Below are 17,270 nucleotides of genomic sequence, written 5' to 3' on the forward strand. Positions count from 1 at the left end.
ATAAAGCTTCACTTCCTTATGAGTTTTTGGATCACTTTTTGACACGCGTCCTCAGTTTGTGCATGTGGCTCACTGCTAAGTCAAAATGTCTGCCATAAAGCTGGCCTGTTGTGTGGTGCAACCTGTTGTAATTCAGTTCAACAAATAAACTCAGTTCTATAAAATGTCAACATGGATGTAAGCATTGTATTTACCAATAAATGACTGAATCTGTATGCTTTTCTTGATTAAGAAACAAAACTTCTTTGCCACCTGAAACAACTACATTTACAGCTGCATATTTTATGTGCTAACCTCTTTTCATTTTCGAGAGCACTCTTGACATATCGGTTTATTGAAGCTGCAGCCTTGCTAGTCTGAGGAAAAGGCTGCAGTTACTTATTCAATAACTGCGATACAGGGGAAACATGATGTGCCTTTGTGAATATGCTTTAGAAAATGTTTGATTCACAGAGATAATGATGATTGTAAGCCGAGTGCATCAACTCCTACGTAAGTCATTTCTCCTTTGACTAAAAAAAAATATGTCAAAGGTATTGACGTCTGTAACCAGTCGTCTTGTGATTGTCAGGATTTTAAAGTGTTCCTCTCTCGGCTGCTTTCAGCTGTCATTTTTAGTGCCACCTTGATGTGCCTCACCTGCTCGCCTCCACCTTCGGTATTCATCAGATCCAGGTCCCTCGGTGTGACTGTCAGGAGTACAGGCCCGCTGAGCGTCCACACGTCATCCCTTCACCTCCATCCATCTCCAGCTGACAGTACCTCCAGGAAGAGTCCTCATTGGTCTTCAAGTCTTCACCACATCTTCTGTTTCTGTTCTGGCTTCAGGTACAGAACCAGTCACGCAGCTTCTTCAGTCATACGTACAGTGGATTTTAACACTATGAAATCATCTTAACATCTGTCTTCACCTGTTTTTTTTGCAGTTTATAATTATAGAATTCAGCTTTGGTTTAATATTTTGAGAAGTGATGTCAAGTGCAATTAGACACAAGAATCTTCCATTCTGACAATGCCTGGCTTTTCTAGCTGTATTTGACCTTTATATTCAACGCTATACAGCAACTCAGTGACTATGACAGATTTCTACCAACACTGGAGTTATATTTGATTTCTGCATCAGTGTGTCATGGCATAAATTCAATTTACCACCACTGAGAATGCATATGCCGACTACTGTTACCTCCCATATTCATCCCAAGGACACAAACCTAGTTTTCTAAGTGTGAATGTGTTGTCCCCTCAGGCTTAAGCACCTGAGACTCGTGCACCACCGCCAACCTCTGCGGGCCTTCAGGTGTTTGCAGTTTAACAAGAACCTGATGAAAATCCTACAAACACTTACCTGAAAATGCCACATGAGAATGGCTTTCCAGCTTTGCAGTCAAACATAATAAATACTTAAAGTCAGGATGGAAGCAGTATGCTGGAGAACACGCCGAAGGGCTGGTGCCAACCTAAAAATAAACTTTTCTCAAATAAATGTCCGCCGTGCAGATAATTGCTGCTGGTTCAGAGCAATTCCTCTTTGGTAAAGGTCACTCGAGTCATCGCAGCATGAGTGGCTATAGCTCATTAAGAGAGAGCATCACCGTCCCAGCTAACCTGGCATGAGCCACTCTGTGCTGGCATTCAGATCAAACACACTGATTGGGCCCACTGGTTTCCCCAACTAATGGGCCAGAAATACCACTGCTGGACCTCACCGCAGGAGGACGTTTGGCCAAGACATTTTCTTACCAGTGAACAGTATTAAACGACGAAGACTGTTCAAGGAATCCAATGAATATGTCTTCCAAAGTACTAGAAAGGGTCTTCTCCTCTGCCGTTTTTCGCTCCTTACCCTTCTTCTAACCTGTAGGGTCCTGCTATTTGAAGCAGCAGAGAGCCTACTTAGGGGTGCAAATACCTTGTGGCTATTCACCGCTGTGCTTTCAACTCTTATCTACTTTGTATGAGAATCTATGTTAAAGGAAGGCGGGAGACTAACAGATTTGGTAGATGCAATGAGATGCATTGCACGACATACTCCACTGAAATCCGCAGCTTAATATCCTGTTCCCAGACAGCCCAGAGAGCGCAGTGCAAAGCAGTTACTCCAACACTTGCCATTCATTCAGGCTAAAGGTGCATGCAATTCTTTGAGCCTACCAAAACACAGCAAACAAAAACAAAACAAAACAAAAAAGAATGTATAAAACACAGATTTGCTACCTGCTAGACTAATAATCCTCAAAGAAATATAAATCTCTTTAGTTCTAGCTTTAGTATTCCATAGTTTCTGTCTTCTAAGATGTCGCTCCAAGTGCCTGCAGGCAAGTGTTTCTGGAGCTGCGCTGCAGCACTGGCAGCCTGGAAATAGTGGAAATTTTAAGAGCTTTCATGCATGCATGAATTAATGAGGCCCGTGCAGATTTTTACTGAGAAAGAAATCTGCATGTGCATGTCCCCCAGTGCTGTGGCCATTTATCCACTGTCAATGCAAATCACCCATGGTGCTGGCCTGCTGCTGCAAAAAAAATGGAGGTGTAGTTGCTGTTGCATTCAATAGGAGGAGCTGTTGACTCATCACCTCTTGTCAAAGAGCTTTCAGAGCTTTATCCAGTGATGTATCTGGACATGCAGCGATTTATCAGGTTTCAGACAAAGCAGCGGGACGTCGGTCTGTGAGCTCTCGGCCAGAGCGTTCGAGTTCCTCACTGCAAACCCTGCAGCTCCATGACTGCGGCGTGGACAAGCTTAGAAGCGAAGCCCCTCTGAGTTCTTCTAATCTGCTTCCTGAGGTGATTGTTTATCTTACTCTGCACCCCAAACGCCTCACACAGAGACACCATCCTCTCACCTGCTCGCTCAAGGGAGGCCATAATCATAATTAAGTAGATGAGGATGCCTTCCGGAAGCAACACGAGAGGAAAAGGTAATTAAGGGTATCTAGAGCATCATGATATCGCCCATAAGAACTTGGTTATCTACTCATGTCCAATTATACCTATCTCATCCGTGATATGAATATGTATAAATGGATTTACTGAAATCATTCCAAGAAATCCCACCAGATTGACACGAATGCCCTTAAATTTAAAATTCAGGCTCAGAATTGGTTCAGGCTTAAAATCAGCAGATGCCCAAGGACATCCTCTAATATATCTCCCAGAGACTTTACAAGGTGGGAACTGTCCTCTGGCATAATCACTGTTGGTGAGGCAAATCACACCCTCGCTTACATACACCTTGAATTGAATTAATGAGGAGGCTCCTCACTGTGTCACAGTGATGAGAAGACAACAGTGAATGGAGAGCGGTATTCAGCGGGGACTGCTGGTGGATTTAATTAGTCTGTGTTTACCTCCATGTGTGATGCCTGAGAACCTAAAGCACAATCACAAGCATGTTTGTGCACGCAGATTCACACACAAACAGCTGTAAAAGAGATAAATTGCAAGTGCCTCCAGTCTATCAGTGCGTAGGAATGGCAGCTCAGTTGGGAGGAAACTCGAGACAGAAAGCCGCTTCTGAAAGAAAAGAATGCACCGCATTAGCGTTTTGTTTATGTCAGGGAGAGGAAGAGAGAAGCAGAGTGAGGGAGGGAGAAGAGGCTGGTGTGAGGTGTGCTGGAGTTTGTCATCAGGGATGTTCTGCTGAGATCAAGTCTTGCAGCGTGAAGAGGAAGCCTAGCGATGCACAACTCTGCACAGGCAACATCGCTCACAATCCCAAGTGCACTATCAAGCAGGCAGGAGCTAAAGAAGCACGGATTTACAGTTGTACCCATTTCAGACGTGCACTTGTTAATCTGACGGCAACCGAACATGTATGACTGTGCGCTCTGGTCACTGTTCCGTAGAAGTTGTGTCAGCAATGGTACTTTGAGTTGTGTGAAGCCATTTAGGTAATCCTTTTCCACATTTCAGCACCGACATTGGTCCAAAACCATCACAGAGAGCACAAAAGACACAGACTGTGTGGAGAGAGAAAAAAAATAAAAAATCACCTTTCTCACTTGCTTTGCTCTATAATTTGTTCCTTTTCAATCCATTAGGCTACAAAATAAAATGTCCATAATTATAAAAGTTTACTATCATAGAACCAGACACTAGCAGCTTAGATTAATGGCACTCTTCAATAATGAAGCTAATCCAGGTTTTTTCCTCTCACAAGATGTTAACAGGAGCTTTACATGAGTTTTTCCTCTGAGTTTATTGAATACCTGCAGCATCAAACAGCAGCAGGATCCATGTGAGTTTCTATAAAGACGGTTGCACACTAAACAACAGCATTAATTTAATTAGTTCTAACTAGATTAACACTGACATGGAGACAGGATAGATCAGGATCTAACAGCAAGTCACATTGTGTACTGTTCTCCACCTTAGACAAGTGAGCTGTCACAGACACAGTTTAACATCTGCAGGTCAATCATTTGCTACGTCATGGCCATTGAGTCCTGAGTTTCCAGTTTCACTGATTTATCTTTAATACACTGGGTTTTTTAGTTATTTGGACAGTTTGATGAGCTGCTGTTGGTTATTATTATGCATCGCTTGGTGTTTTGTCTATTCTCGTGTAAATGACGAATATCGCATCCGTACGGCGGCCCTCTCTATCATGGTGGTGGGCATGTCTGAATGAAGCCATGAGGAACATTAGCAGAAAAATGACCTTTAGTCTGAATGCTGTTGGATAGATGGAGCCAGTAATGTTTCTTATCCCATCTCTGAACTGATCATTATTATAATAAATAATTGTAACGTGCCTTATGAGAAGTGAAAAACCCTGATGTTTGCTTTCATTCATTGCTATGACTGCATATAATAGCATAACGCCCTGTATTACAGCACCAGCACTCATTCTCCTTCCTAATCATGCTTGACAGAAGCCTACAGACTGAGTGGGTTGGAGATTACATACTATATTTAACATGCAAACAATTCCAATCCCATGACAGATTTACTACAGTTTACTTTTCACTCATGAAAACCGCTTTCCTTTGAAACCTCTGCTCTTAATAATGGATACATGTACACAGAAGGAAAGCCTTGTAGGAGCATGTAGGCGAAACATTCCCTATTATTAATTCAGCTACAAGAACTTGTATGCTAAGACGAGCGCGAGCACTAATTTTTCAAATGCAGTGACTGTAGGAGATGGAGGAGGCCAATGAGAGCGAATCATGCGTAATAATAAACCTTTGTTACCCAGAGCAACAGGGGAAGCGAGCGCGCCGTCAAACAGCCCGGTGGAGGCGTATTAAGAATGTTTGACTGGGCTTTTGGGAGGAACCTCCAGTCCTGGCGGCGAGAGCTCTCTATCTGCTGAAGGTGGAGAAGAAAACTGTGTTGTATAACCGTTTAATATATGGATCCAGGCAAGTAGCACACAAACATTTTGTGTACACTCCATGCCAGAGACCACACACACACACCAACTGCCTCACCAATTAAACATCATTAACATGATCCCCTAGGTGTGCTTCGCAGTTAAGTGTGATGTGAATGCACTATGCCTTTAGCCAGGCTGACAGCCAGGCTTAATTGGCTTTTGAGAGACACAAATGCCCTTATGTAAGGCTCTAAAACCAGCCTTGAGTACAGCTTCTATAAGAACAAAAAAAAAAAGGCAGAAAAAAACACAGCCCTTCAAGCTAGAATGGGCACAAACTTAGAAGTGAACCACTTGTCTCGCCTTGTGCAGGTGTCTGTGTGTGCGTGTCTCTCAGGACTGATAGTAAGGGTTGGCAGGCTTAAAGATGTTTGAACAACTGCACTTGAATCTCATAGTTATTTTACACACAGCCTCTCTGAACAGTAGATATATAAAAATAAATCCAAACATTTTTTATATACTCAAACGTCTTTTTTATAATCAAAAATATCATCCAAGCATTTACAGTGTATTACAACAAATGATTCTATGCAACTGTTAACAGCCTTTACAGAAAATGAAGAAATATATCCATTTTTGATCTATGTTACAAACCAGGAACAGCAAAAAGAGAAGGGGGGGAGGCCCAGGGGTTCGGAGGTTTGAAGTGTTCAGGTAGAGCCTGATTACCTCCCTGGTTAGCCCTGTAGACCCGGTCCACGCTGACACCATACAGAGCCAACTGTGTGCTCAGAAAGTACAATGCCCTGCCCCCGTGGGCAAAAACTACGTAGTAATCCAGTGACTGTAGGAATTCTTCTGTTACTCCCAGGGAGTCGTCGTGTCTAAAAATATTTCACAGACACCCAGTGACTGAGAGTTTAAGCTCATGAAGTCTTCATCGCCGGGGCTTGGTGTCAACATTCCTGTAACCATGGAAATGCTGCGTTTTTACATCTCTGCCACCTACAGAGTCCCTGAAAAGCTCATGTAACATTCCTTCCTGATCTGAGGTCCGTGCTCAGTCTCCTGCGTCGTTGTACAGTAAGGTACAGTCCACAGTCTTTGATAGTCGCGGGCCTCGGTTTCTCTCACATCTCTACAGTGTTTATGTGTTGCGTTGTCCGCCTGTTGTCTCTTCCGCGTCCCAGAAGTGTCACCAGCAGAGTCTATGTGCTCTTGATGCCCTGAAAGCCACAGAAGTTCCAGCGTTTCTCCAGACTGGCACCAACGCCCGTCAGCTCCTGTCTGAAGGTGCAGGGAAGCCGAGAGAGGAGAGCCTCCACCTCACTGGGGTTGATCTGCAGACACACAAACACACTATTTCAAACACATTTGTCTGCACATGTTCCATTATTTAGAAAACACTGTATTCTTGCAACTGACTTGCGACAAATAGTATCAGCAAAGTCGTTGCAGACTTATTCCCATGCTTCATGTTTCATTCATTTTTAATTTGTCCGAGCCTACCAGGATGTGTTAAACAACTTCCTGCAAAACCTGCTTGGTTTTAGTCATGTGCCATAAGATCATAGTTCATATCCAGGTAATGTGTTGAAGGCAGAACATCTTCTAATGTGTCACTGTCTCATGTAGGTCCACAAGGGTTCGCATTCTTTAAACTGGGACACGCTTTGCACTGACACAAACCTCCACTGTTATGGGAAATCATCCATCCATTGTCTATTCACCGCTTAATCCTCACTAGGGTCACGGGGGGCTGAAGCCTGGACAGGTCACCAGTCTATCGCAGGGCTACACTTAGAGACAGACAACCAAGCACACTCACATTCACACCTACGGACAATTTAGAATCATCAATTAACCTCAACATGTTTTTGGACTGTGGGAAGCCAGAGAACCCGGATAGAACCCACGCTGCACGGGGAGAACATGCAAACTCCACGCACTAAGATCCCAGGAGTCCTCACTGAGACGTGAACTGGCGACCTCCTTGCTACGAGGCAACGGTGTTAACCACTGATCCACCTTGCAGCTATGGAAAACCAGATGTTACAAATATGCCCTTCATTATGTCATTTATCTCCAGTATCTCCAGATATCTTTACAAGCAACGGCGCCACCAGTTACATGATGTGTCGTCTGGACAGCTTATCAACAAATGTAAAACCCCAAGGCCATAACCTTGATGTGTTTTTGGCTTCAGAACTGTCACATACTGCTCACGAGGCTGAAGAAGTGCAATTGTGTTTTAATCAAGAGGAACACACGGCTAAGATCTTTTCTCTTGTCAGCAGACTGGGAGAAGGTCATTCATGCTTTTATCTCCTCCGGGCTTGATTATAGTGATGTGATTTTTTTTTTCTGGTCTAACAAGGAAAACATTGACAACTTGAGCTCTGCTGCGGGAGACAATAACCCAATCCTTGCTGTCCTTCACGAACCTCTTGTCATCAGATTTTTGGATTTTACTATTAATTTTTAGAATTTAATAAGATAATTTTTGATGTATGTTATTTACATATTTTTATGTGCACTCATTTCATTTCAGCTCAGCGTAAGAGTCTCTACTACAGTTTCGATTCTTTCCTCTGCTCACGTCTGTTCCACTCTGGTTTTTGTGTGTCTGTTTCCACACAGAGGTCCATTTCTGGCTCTTGTATATGCAACATTCCTGGTTGAAAATGAAAATAAAAGGAGGGGGAGGTATGTCCAACACATCTGTTGATTTTTCATCCGAGATGCTGGGGCTGTCGCAACATTAATGGTTCGAAATGCTGCAGAGAAAGAATTTCATTGTGATATTCAACAACGCAAATGTGTGCATATTGAAATAAGACTTTGAATCTTGACAGGTAATGCTCTTACAATAAATCTCAAACAATAAAACACATTTTTACTATAGCTTTTAATTAGAATCTTGACAATGTAATAATGTATTTATATCAGTCTTCTTCAAATTGCTTGTAATTATGACTCCTGTGTTTCATAATATAACTTACCATCTCATGATTTTCAAATGTGGTCAAACATTTTGACCAGGGATGCACGATATAACGGCGACCACTACAGTATCGGCCGATATTAGTGGTTTTTCCCATATATCGGTATCGGTCTGATGAACAAATGTAGCCGATGTGAAAAACCGATGATTGTCTAACATTTGCGCTTTTGTCTCGACATATAATATTGCTGCTAGTTCACAGATGTTTTCACTTAAACGGTGCTGGACCTGAACATTAAATATGTTAAAACATGTTTTATTTTTGTTACGTAATAAAGAAGACTATGTAATCTTATTTGGTACGGGCTTCTTTTGAATAGTTTTCATGTTCTCATAGTATACTTATACTCATTTTTCGGTGTGAACAAAAACTGGCCATATCAGAAATCTTAATATAAGATATTGATATCAGCCAGAAATGTTAATATCATGCACCACTAATTTTGACCATCCCTACCAGAGTGCAGTCATATTTTGTTCATTCCAGTTATGCTTTTTTCCAGTAGCTCTTTCCGAATTCTGTCAAGTAAACAATCAGGAAACTTTTTTACCATGAAAAGTCCAGCTCTTGTTGGGTCACCCACAGAGTTGCTCATACGCCCCCGCTTTAGTCTCTGATACACCTCCTCTACACTCACGCTCACAAAGCATTCAATCACGACACTCACACCTCCACTGCAATCAGACAACTACAGCGTAAGTAAAGTTGTAAGCAAGCAGCCACCTGACTAAGTGTAATCTGGCTCACACCACTTGGGTGGGCTCTGGATCAGTCAGCCAACTGAAATCCTGAGGTGACACTGCCAAGTACAAGCTGCTGTAGACAACCCACAGTGTCTCGAATTAATAAGTAGATTGTTCAAGCCCTGCGCTGATGTCAGGATGCATTAAGGTCCATCAGAGATAGGACTGGTGTGTCATTATACACAATGGAGCTGTGTGTGTGTGGAGCCACTAGATAAGCACAGAGGATTGGGCTTGTTGTTGGGGAGTCTAGCCAGTGATATTGACAAAACTGTGGGCTGCTTGATATGTGTAGTGAAGAGTCGGAGTGGGAACAACAGATGCACAAGCAAACTCGGACGCACACAGACAGACAAGCGTGGGCGTTCGCTCACGTACACACAAACCAACACATGAACACTCACTGGACAAAAAAACCCCCGAAAGGCATGAGAGAGGACCGTCACACTCTTTGCATGTGCGAGAATGTGAGAATGAGTCACGGTGGTGATGAGCATATTCAAAGATTTGCCACAGAGAACATTAATTTCTTGGGGCAACCTTGTGGATGTGGTCGAGGCAAAGTTTTCTGCAGATGACAAATTAATTCTAACAAATGATGAGTAAGAGGAGCCTGAAATCTGAGGGTTTCAGACCAGATGTTTAATGCGTCTTCTGTTTGGTCAGTAACTCTGACTGTAAAGGAACGGGAAGCCATGTTTTCGAAGGGCTTTTTGTGGGGGCGGAGAGCAGAAATAGCCATTAATCTTAGTGTTGCTTTTTGGAGGTGACACTGAAAGGTGGCATTTTGAAAGCCTCATATAAGTGGCAGTGAGGAGCGATAATATGTCTAAAATGACTCAGCAGAAAGATGGGGATAAAAAAGCCGAGCTTCAACAGTCGTAGTGGAAGCTAAGCACGTCTGACGATGAGGAGGGTGGTGTCCAGTTTCAAGCGACTGAATGAAGGATCTAGTTTTAATATTTTCCGGCTTCAAGGGAAATCACCCAACAAGCAGAAACTGGCTAGACATGCAGCTATAAAGTCTAAGTATAGGAAAGTGATAAAAACTGCCATCAAAGTTGAACTTTATCCAAAACAGTTTTAAAGAAGTTTTTTGAAATCTTCTCCCAAATAAACACATTGAGAGATGTCTCATGTGCTTTATTGTGACTAACCATTTCTGTTGAGCCTTATTTCCTGTGAATGTTTCCTCTGCTGTCTTTTTTAAAGACATTACCAAAACAATGACGCAATCTACCACTAACTGCTGATCATTTAAACAAAGCATTCAACATTTAAACAAAAGCAAACACAAAAAGCTGAGGCATTAAAAGGACAAATTGTATGCAACACAATGCATTGTGTAAATGAGTCAACTTTAAGCTGCGCTCACACTGCAGGAGTTCTGGGCAAATTTACTCTTGTTTAAACCCACCTGACAGTCAGAGAAGGAATGTGGTCTGGGATCTTGGTCTGACTCGATGTTTGGCCCAGTTTATTTGGTAAACTGAAGAGTTTATAGAGCCTGTCCTAAAATGAAAGTTCTTGCAAACGCATGAGGCTGCACCGATTAATATCTAACACCGGAGTGTAAATCAGGATGGTTAAACAGATGGAGAAACAGGCACTGTTGCCGAACAATGCTAAATATGAGGCCAAAGTTAGCTACAGACATTAAAACTCATTAATAATCTCATCTCCCATTCTAGCTGAAGAATAGATATCTGCTCCTGATGGCATCTTTCTAACTACTTGGTCATCCAGACTCATGTAGCCTTCTGCTTTGCTTTGTTTTCACTGCAAACTATTTTACATTAACAGCTAGCATTACAGCTAGTTGTTAGACCACAGTCTCCACTTTGTTTACATTTGCTTCCCCACAAGATCATGTGGTACGGTGCACTCCTCCCTGATTGGTCCCTCTGGCATAACAATATCCTGTAGTATGTGATACACTATTATTTTTAAGCTGTCTACGTCTGAGATTAGAGAGAAGAACATCTGTGAAGTTTCTCATTTTGTGTGTAATGCCACCAGATTTTACAATCTGTTAAGATTTTAAAACTCTTGTGGTGTGAGGTTGGCTTTAGAGGTGCTTTGAGGTGGATTTTGTTTCCGTTGGACAAACCCAGGCTAGTTTGTCCCTCTAATTACAGGCTATTTACTAAACTGAGTTAAACGGCCGCTGCATATACCTCTACTCTTAACACACAGGTACCAGTGGTATCAGTCTTTAAATCTCGACTGCTAAGACACAGACTGCAAAGTGTTGTGTAGAAAGTAGCTGAGGTTTAAAAAAAAGGGGAAAAAAAGTGTGGAACATTTATCATCTCATCTAGCAAATGTGTTTATTTGCCAAAATGTCAAACTATTTCTTGAAAACGCTTTATCTTTGGACCACTTCTGCAAAATCCATCCATTGCTGTGGAAAGGGCTGCAAAAGCATTAAAGAGCAATGCTTGAATAGAGTGCGTCAACTGCACAGCAGGACCCTGGCATACAACAAGCACATATGCGAGTCCTGTACAGGAGACTGACACACTGTCTGTATGAGGGCGTGTAACCTCGAGCGATACTCAAGCCCAGCTCGGCTGATCTACTCCGCAGCAGAAGTTTTGATTCATGTGAGTCAGTTACCTTGGTGTCCAAACGTTGCAGGTAGGAACAGATGTACTCGATGCTGGCTCCAAACGGGTGGACGTGCAGGAATGTTGAAATGATCCCTGAGGTAGAACAAACAAGTCACGCAGAGATGTTAACACAGAGCCATGTCACATACCTCCAGCTTCTGTCACCCTTAAAACACTGAACCACCAAAGGATGTTCACAGCACCGGTTTATCTAACTGCCTCTCCTCTCTTCTGACTGACTGTAACAGAAGCTTCGAGTGGCTTCTCCCAGAGTCCCATTACTGTTAAGAGCCTCTTGTATATTGTGGCTCCAGATTAGAGGGAGTGTTTAATGACAGCTTTGATGCTGTTGTCTCTCATCAAAGCCACCCTCTCCCCCAGCTCAAACAAACCATCTGCTATGAGCTCACAGTTAGGGCCAGGAGAGAGGTAATCCTCCACCTCTGCTTACTAACCACCTATAGAGCATCCGAGGTGCCAACATCCGAAACAAACACACACAGTGTTGAAGCCACAAAGCTTTCCACTGGCTCGAACACTGGAGCGAAAATATCACAATCACTTGAGGCTTTTAGGTGGAAAATACTACTCCAAGACTTCATTTTTGTCACCTGCGGGAGGTCATTTGATACTTGAACACAGTGTGCTGTTGGAGCTGCTCTCCTGACAGTGATTAAGAGACTGACTGAGAGTCTAATGGTGCATTCAGATAGAAACCACCAAGTGAAATTTCACTGTGATTTATTTGCATGAATTCACACACTGGAATGGTTTTGCCGTTCATGTTTATTTGCCTTAAACAGCCGATGAACATGTTCCCCGACTGACAACAGATGCTCCCTGAAGCGATGCGCAACCACTCCACGCGTGTGCAGCGTCAGAGCTCATACTACGATTTATTGTCATTACGTGTTTCTAGGTGTGGAAATGTTAACGAAGGTATGCTTTAAAACCTCAGTCTAAAGCTGTCTGTTTCCACTCTTTATACAACTGCTTCTTTCACTTTTTGTGTCCAAGTGCAACACCATGAAGGGAGATTGCACCTCCATTGGTATTCTTAACTGCACCTGAACTAGAAAGACACAAAGAAACACCAAATCCTGAGGAGAGAGGAGGGAGGCAGTCAAATGGAGCCAGGGGGGACGGCGGCGTGGCCATTTGTTTGAAACATACCAACACTTTAAAAGGTGCTATTTTGTTCCTGTCTTGCTTAATTCAGCTTTAAACATTGTTTTGCATAAAATATTCCCCATCATATCTGCAATAAATCAAATGAACACAATCTAAATGGCACACAGAGAACCATTCTAAGGAAATTTTGTGGCCACTTTGCCCAGTTTTGTAAAACAGAATATCTTAACACATGTGCATCCCGGGAAAATGCATAACGACGCAGCCCCTACTGAGTAGTTCATAGGTAAAGATGAGTTATTTTAAAAATTATGTCGCAACAGTCAGAGTGTCTACGTACCAACTAGCAGAGCTTCCCTCTCGGAGTGAACGGGACTTGGTGGATTCTTCTCTGTCGGACCTTCTTTCTCTTGACTGCAGGACACCACTGTTGATGCTGCGGCTTCCTACGCAGACACACAAACACACACAGTTCTCTAAATTAATCTGCCACCAGCCTTTGGCACTCTTTGGTTGTGGTGTCTGATGTGAAGTAAACAAACTTAAATTTAAGATGATGCATGGCACACAATAAAAAAAGACAATCGCATACGAGTAAGCAGAATGGACACATCAGAAAGTTTCACCAACAACACGTCAATCCGGAGAGACAATGAGGACGAGGATAATGAGGCGAGGGAGGACATTCAGCCAGCAGCTATATTTCTGATAGAGGGACGCATGTCACACACACACACAATGACACAAAAAGCAGACGAGTTTAAAAAGAACAAATAAGAGGGAGAGGGGAAGAGACTTGGAAGGCAAATGATTTGTTTTAGATCCTTGACAGGTGGCAGGAGAGTTTTTGTCCTTGTTGTCCTACATAGTATTTGTGCGGACTATTTCCACTTCTGGTGTGGGATGCCTGGTGGTCTTTTTCCGTCTTTAATCTATCCATAACACCCTGCGAGTGTGTGTCAATGCGGGGGTGTGTAGACATATGCACATGTGCAAGCCATTTTGACTTTATGACTCCCTTTATTTTCTAGCCCAGTTGTGTCTGTGTGATTTATTCACTGACAAATGCTGTGGTGGTAAACTGGTTTGGCCTGTAATGATCTGTCATGTTACTGGAAGAGGTTAGAGATGAAAGTCATGGATAGAAGAACGAGAAGGAGAAGGAGAAGAAGGAGAAGGAGAAGAAGACGAAGAAGACGAAGAAGACGAAGAAGACGAAGAAGACGAAGAAGAAGAAGAATAGAGAATGAGGACACAAAACAATAAGTGGAGCAGTGAGAAGGGCTCAACGTTTTTCCACTTACGCTGGTCTGATTAGCGCTCTCCTCGCTGCCTCTGTCATCTTGCTTCGACATCTCCAGCTGCGGCACATTAGAAACATATGAGGAATAACGCACTGAGAAACAAGCTCGGCACTAATGCAGGCAGACGGGGTGGGATGGGGGTGGGGGGGAAACGTGGTTGAGCACAGCATGGTGTGCAAAAACAGACAAATACAAGCATTGTTTATTTTTAGAATAATGTCCAGAAATGAGGTGATTTTGAACAAACAAGGAAAACAGACACACTGAGTTCCATATGGATGTAATTAACTCTCTCAACCAATAAATATGTAACAATGTGTGTCATGATTTCTTTGGAATATATTTACTGAAATGCCAGGTTTGATGATCAACAGCAAACATGTTTTTTACACCAAATTTGCGAAATGATTAATTGTTCGTCATTTATCAGGAAAAAAGGGCAAATATTCTCAGGTTCTAGGTTGTCAGATGTAAGGATTTAATGCTTGTCCCTTTATATTGCTGGCATTTAGGTATCAATGCTTCTCCTGGTCTGTGAAACACTTTGCAGTTCTTGTTACTGTTATATTTCTACTTTACAAATGCATAATTGCCACTCAATTTAAGTTTTAAAGATGCCCTCTGGTGAAAATCAAGTTTTTCACCTTGTTAACATGACATACACACAGTGTTTTCTATATGCTGGTAGACATATCATGAGTGAAATAAGCAGTCATTGCATTGGTCGAGCGTTCCCAGCTGGAAACTAAAGTCTACCGATGACGGTCTCAACAACACAGATTCAGACTTCTAGGGTTTCATATGTCACAAACTTGAGGAACCAATCCTGTCTGTATCATTACTCTTCCTTAATTTCCATTTCTAACATGCATGGCTAAATTATTATAACATTTAAACTTGGTATCATGAAGCATAGAATACTTTTACAACGTCTGAACAGAGTCACAGGTGAGCTGGTGTGCTCGAGCTGCACTGAGTGTGACACGGTGAGTGGTGATAGAGGTTCTAGAGGAACTGATGGTGCAGAGCCACACCTGAGCCATTTCAATGAAAAGCTCATCTTCATGGACAACATTTCTAAGTATGTAACTTTGAAAACATAAAGGTGAGTTTTTAGGGGTTAAATCAACGACCAAAGATGGACGACTGTTTGGGTTGGTGCTTCTGAATCACATTTTTTTTAAACCCCCCCCCCAAAAAAAAAAAAAATTATAAAATTACTCACTATTAGAATTTTCCTTTTTTGTGTTTTGCACTTGTGTTTGGACTGTAGCCATGGACCTAAAAAAAACCCACTCTGTGTGAGTTTGGAGAACATTGTTCATATATTTAAGACATCTAGGCCGATGTCTTGTTATTGTTGTTTAGATTAAACATTGGAATAGCAGATAGGTTTTTGAATGTATATCTCTCTTCATCCACAAATCCTCAAGTATCACCTATAAGCCTAACAAATGAATGGCTAGATAAATGAATAGCCTCTAAAAAAATAGGACAGCCTTATTATAATAATATTATAGTCAATATATTATGTGCATCATGCCATTAATGCCTAACATCTAGCACAGTCCATAAATCACTGCACAGTCTAATGGGCTGTTTGTGGCTGCTGCAGGCTATCCCCTTTTTATTTTTGATCAAAAATCAAATCCTGAATCAACAACCCAAATGTGAACAATTAAATATAAAACTTTCAAACAATTACCCATTTGTGAAGAAACAGAAAAATAAATGATAATGACAGTTTCAAACCCATTTTTCATCTGATTCATTCTGTTGATACAAACTGAACAAAGACCTGCGAAGCGCCACACAAACCATTTCCTGATTGTTGGTGGAACAGCATAAGCAGTTTGAAGACTTCACTTTGATCTCTTGAAAAACTCAACAGCCTTTTGGACTATGCATACATAATTCAGAGCAAGTGATTAATCCATTAAAGGGCCACTCAATCAATTTAACAAATGAACATTACTTCACTTATTATGAGGAGGATTATTTAAGGTGTCAGTACGGTTAAAGTGAACTAGTTCATGAGACGTGCCTTGAAGATGAATGAGCTTATCGCTCTTTGCAACAGCTGATGCCGTGGAAAACCTGTCGACACTGAGAGGTGGGAGAGTTTAAACATTGGTATAACAGCACGGGCGTCATTGTTTTTTAAGGCTTTTAGAGTGTTGTATTCATTTGTATGTATAAAAAAAAAACACCTTTTTGGAGTTTAAAATATGTTTATGTTGGACAGAGGAGTGGAGCTGAAGTTTCAGATGCTGCCATCAAACAAGTGGTTCGGTTAAAGCATACCGACACCCTTAACTTATATAATGTCGTCTGTGGCTCTAAAGGACGCTTTCTACACTGTAAAACAAAATCCCAGCTGATGTCAGTGGGTTTATGGCTTCTTCAGTAAGTTTAAAAAACGTGGGCACTTAACAAGCAGGGAGGTTACAGGAAAAATACAATAATAATTTGCATTATGGGGCACAGAAAATCCATTATTTTCCTTTACCAATGTTAGTCAGATCATCGTGGTTGCACTATTTCCTAACATGTCCCACTCAAGTCCGCGTGACTTAACAGAAATGCACCACTGGATGACCACTTTAGTCAAAATGTAATCAACACATCAATCAAGAAAAAAACGTTAGTGGCAGCACTAAGGCATATATGAAAAGAATGACAGAAGACGTTTGTGGTGATGGCAATAATAATAAGGTTAATATCGTCAATGACCTGCACTCATGTCAGTCAAGTAATGTGTGGTGACAGCTTGGTGACAGCAAGGACAGTGAGTGAACCAGTGAAGGAGAACTGATGGCACCAAGAGATCTCCTCAACATGACAAATCGCCCCACAATGACTCCTAATCTTAGAAGAAACCCACACCCAAAAATTGATTTCTCTTTCTCCATTTAATGAGACTGTCTCTCCTGATTCATGCTTGCCCATATACAGGAATTTAATTAGCATATTTCCAAGGGCTAAGAGTTGTGGGGGGGAAACATTTCCAATCAAACCCATCACCATTAATAGGCTATTGACAACTCTGTCACTACGTTTGATCTGAAGAAGAGATCTGCTAACAAATTACTTATTCAGCTCTGCCGTATGAAACCTGCAGTGATCCCAGAAAACAAACAGACAACACACGGA

General features: G+C 41.9%; 1 protein-coding gene across 2 annotated transcripts in view; it reads right to left on the bottom strand.

The window, feature by feature from the left end:
• Positions 1–5,831: 5,831 nt before the first annotated feature.
• The window catches only part of enox2 (ecto-NOX disulfide-thiol exchanger 2), a 192,579-nt gene continuing 181,140 nt past the window's right edge, over positions 5,832–17,270 (bottom strand). For both annotated transcript variants that reach the window (XM_008294984.1, XM_008294992.1), the window contains 4 exons: positions 14,118–14,174; positions 13,154–13,259; positions 11,690–11,775; positions 5,832–6,662 (listed from right to left, as the gene is read on the bottom strand). In XM_008294984.1, the coding sequence (XP_008293206.1) occupies positions 6,531–6,662; positions 11,690–11,775; positions 13,154–13,259; positions 14,118–14,174 (381 nt within the window). In that variant the 3' untranslated portion in view covers positions 5,832–6,530. The remainder of the gene's footprint in view (positions 6,663–11,689; positions 11,776–13,153; positions 13,260–14,117; positions 14,175–17,270) is intronic.

The sequence above is a fragment of the Stegastes partitus genome, unplaced genomic scaffold, assembly GCF_000690725.1.
Source record: "Stegastes partitus isolate 25-593 unplaced genomic scaffold, Stegastes_partitus-1.0.2 Scaffold22, whole genome shotgun sequence".
Classification (NCBI taxonomy): Eukaryota; Metazoa; Chordata; class Actinopteri; family Pomacentridae; genus Stegastes; species Stegastes partitus.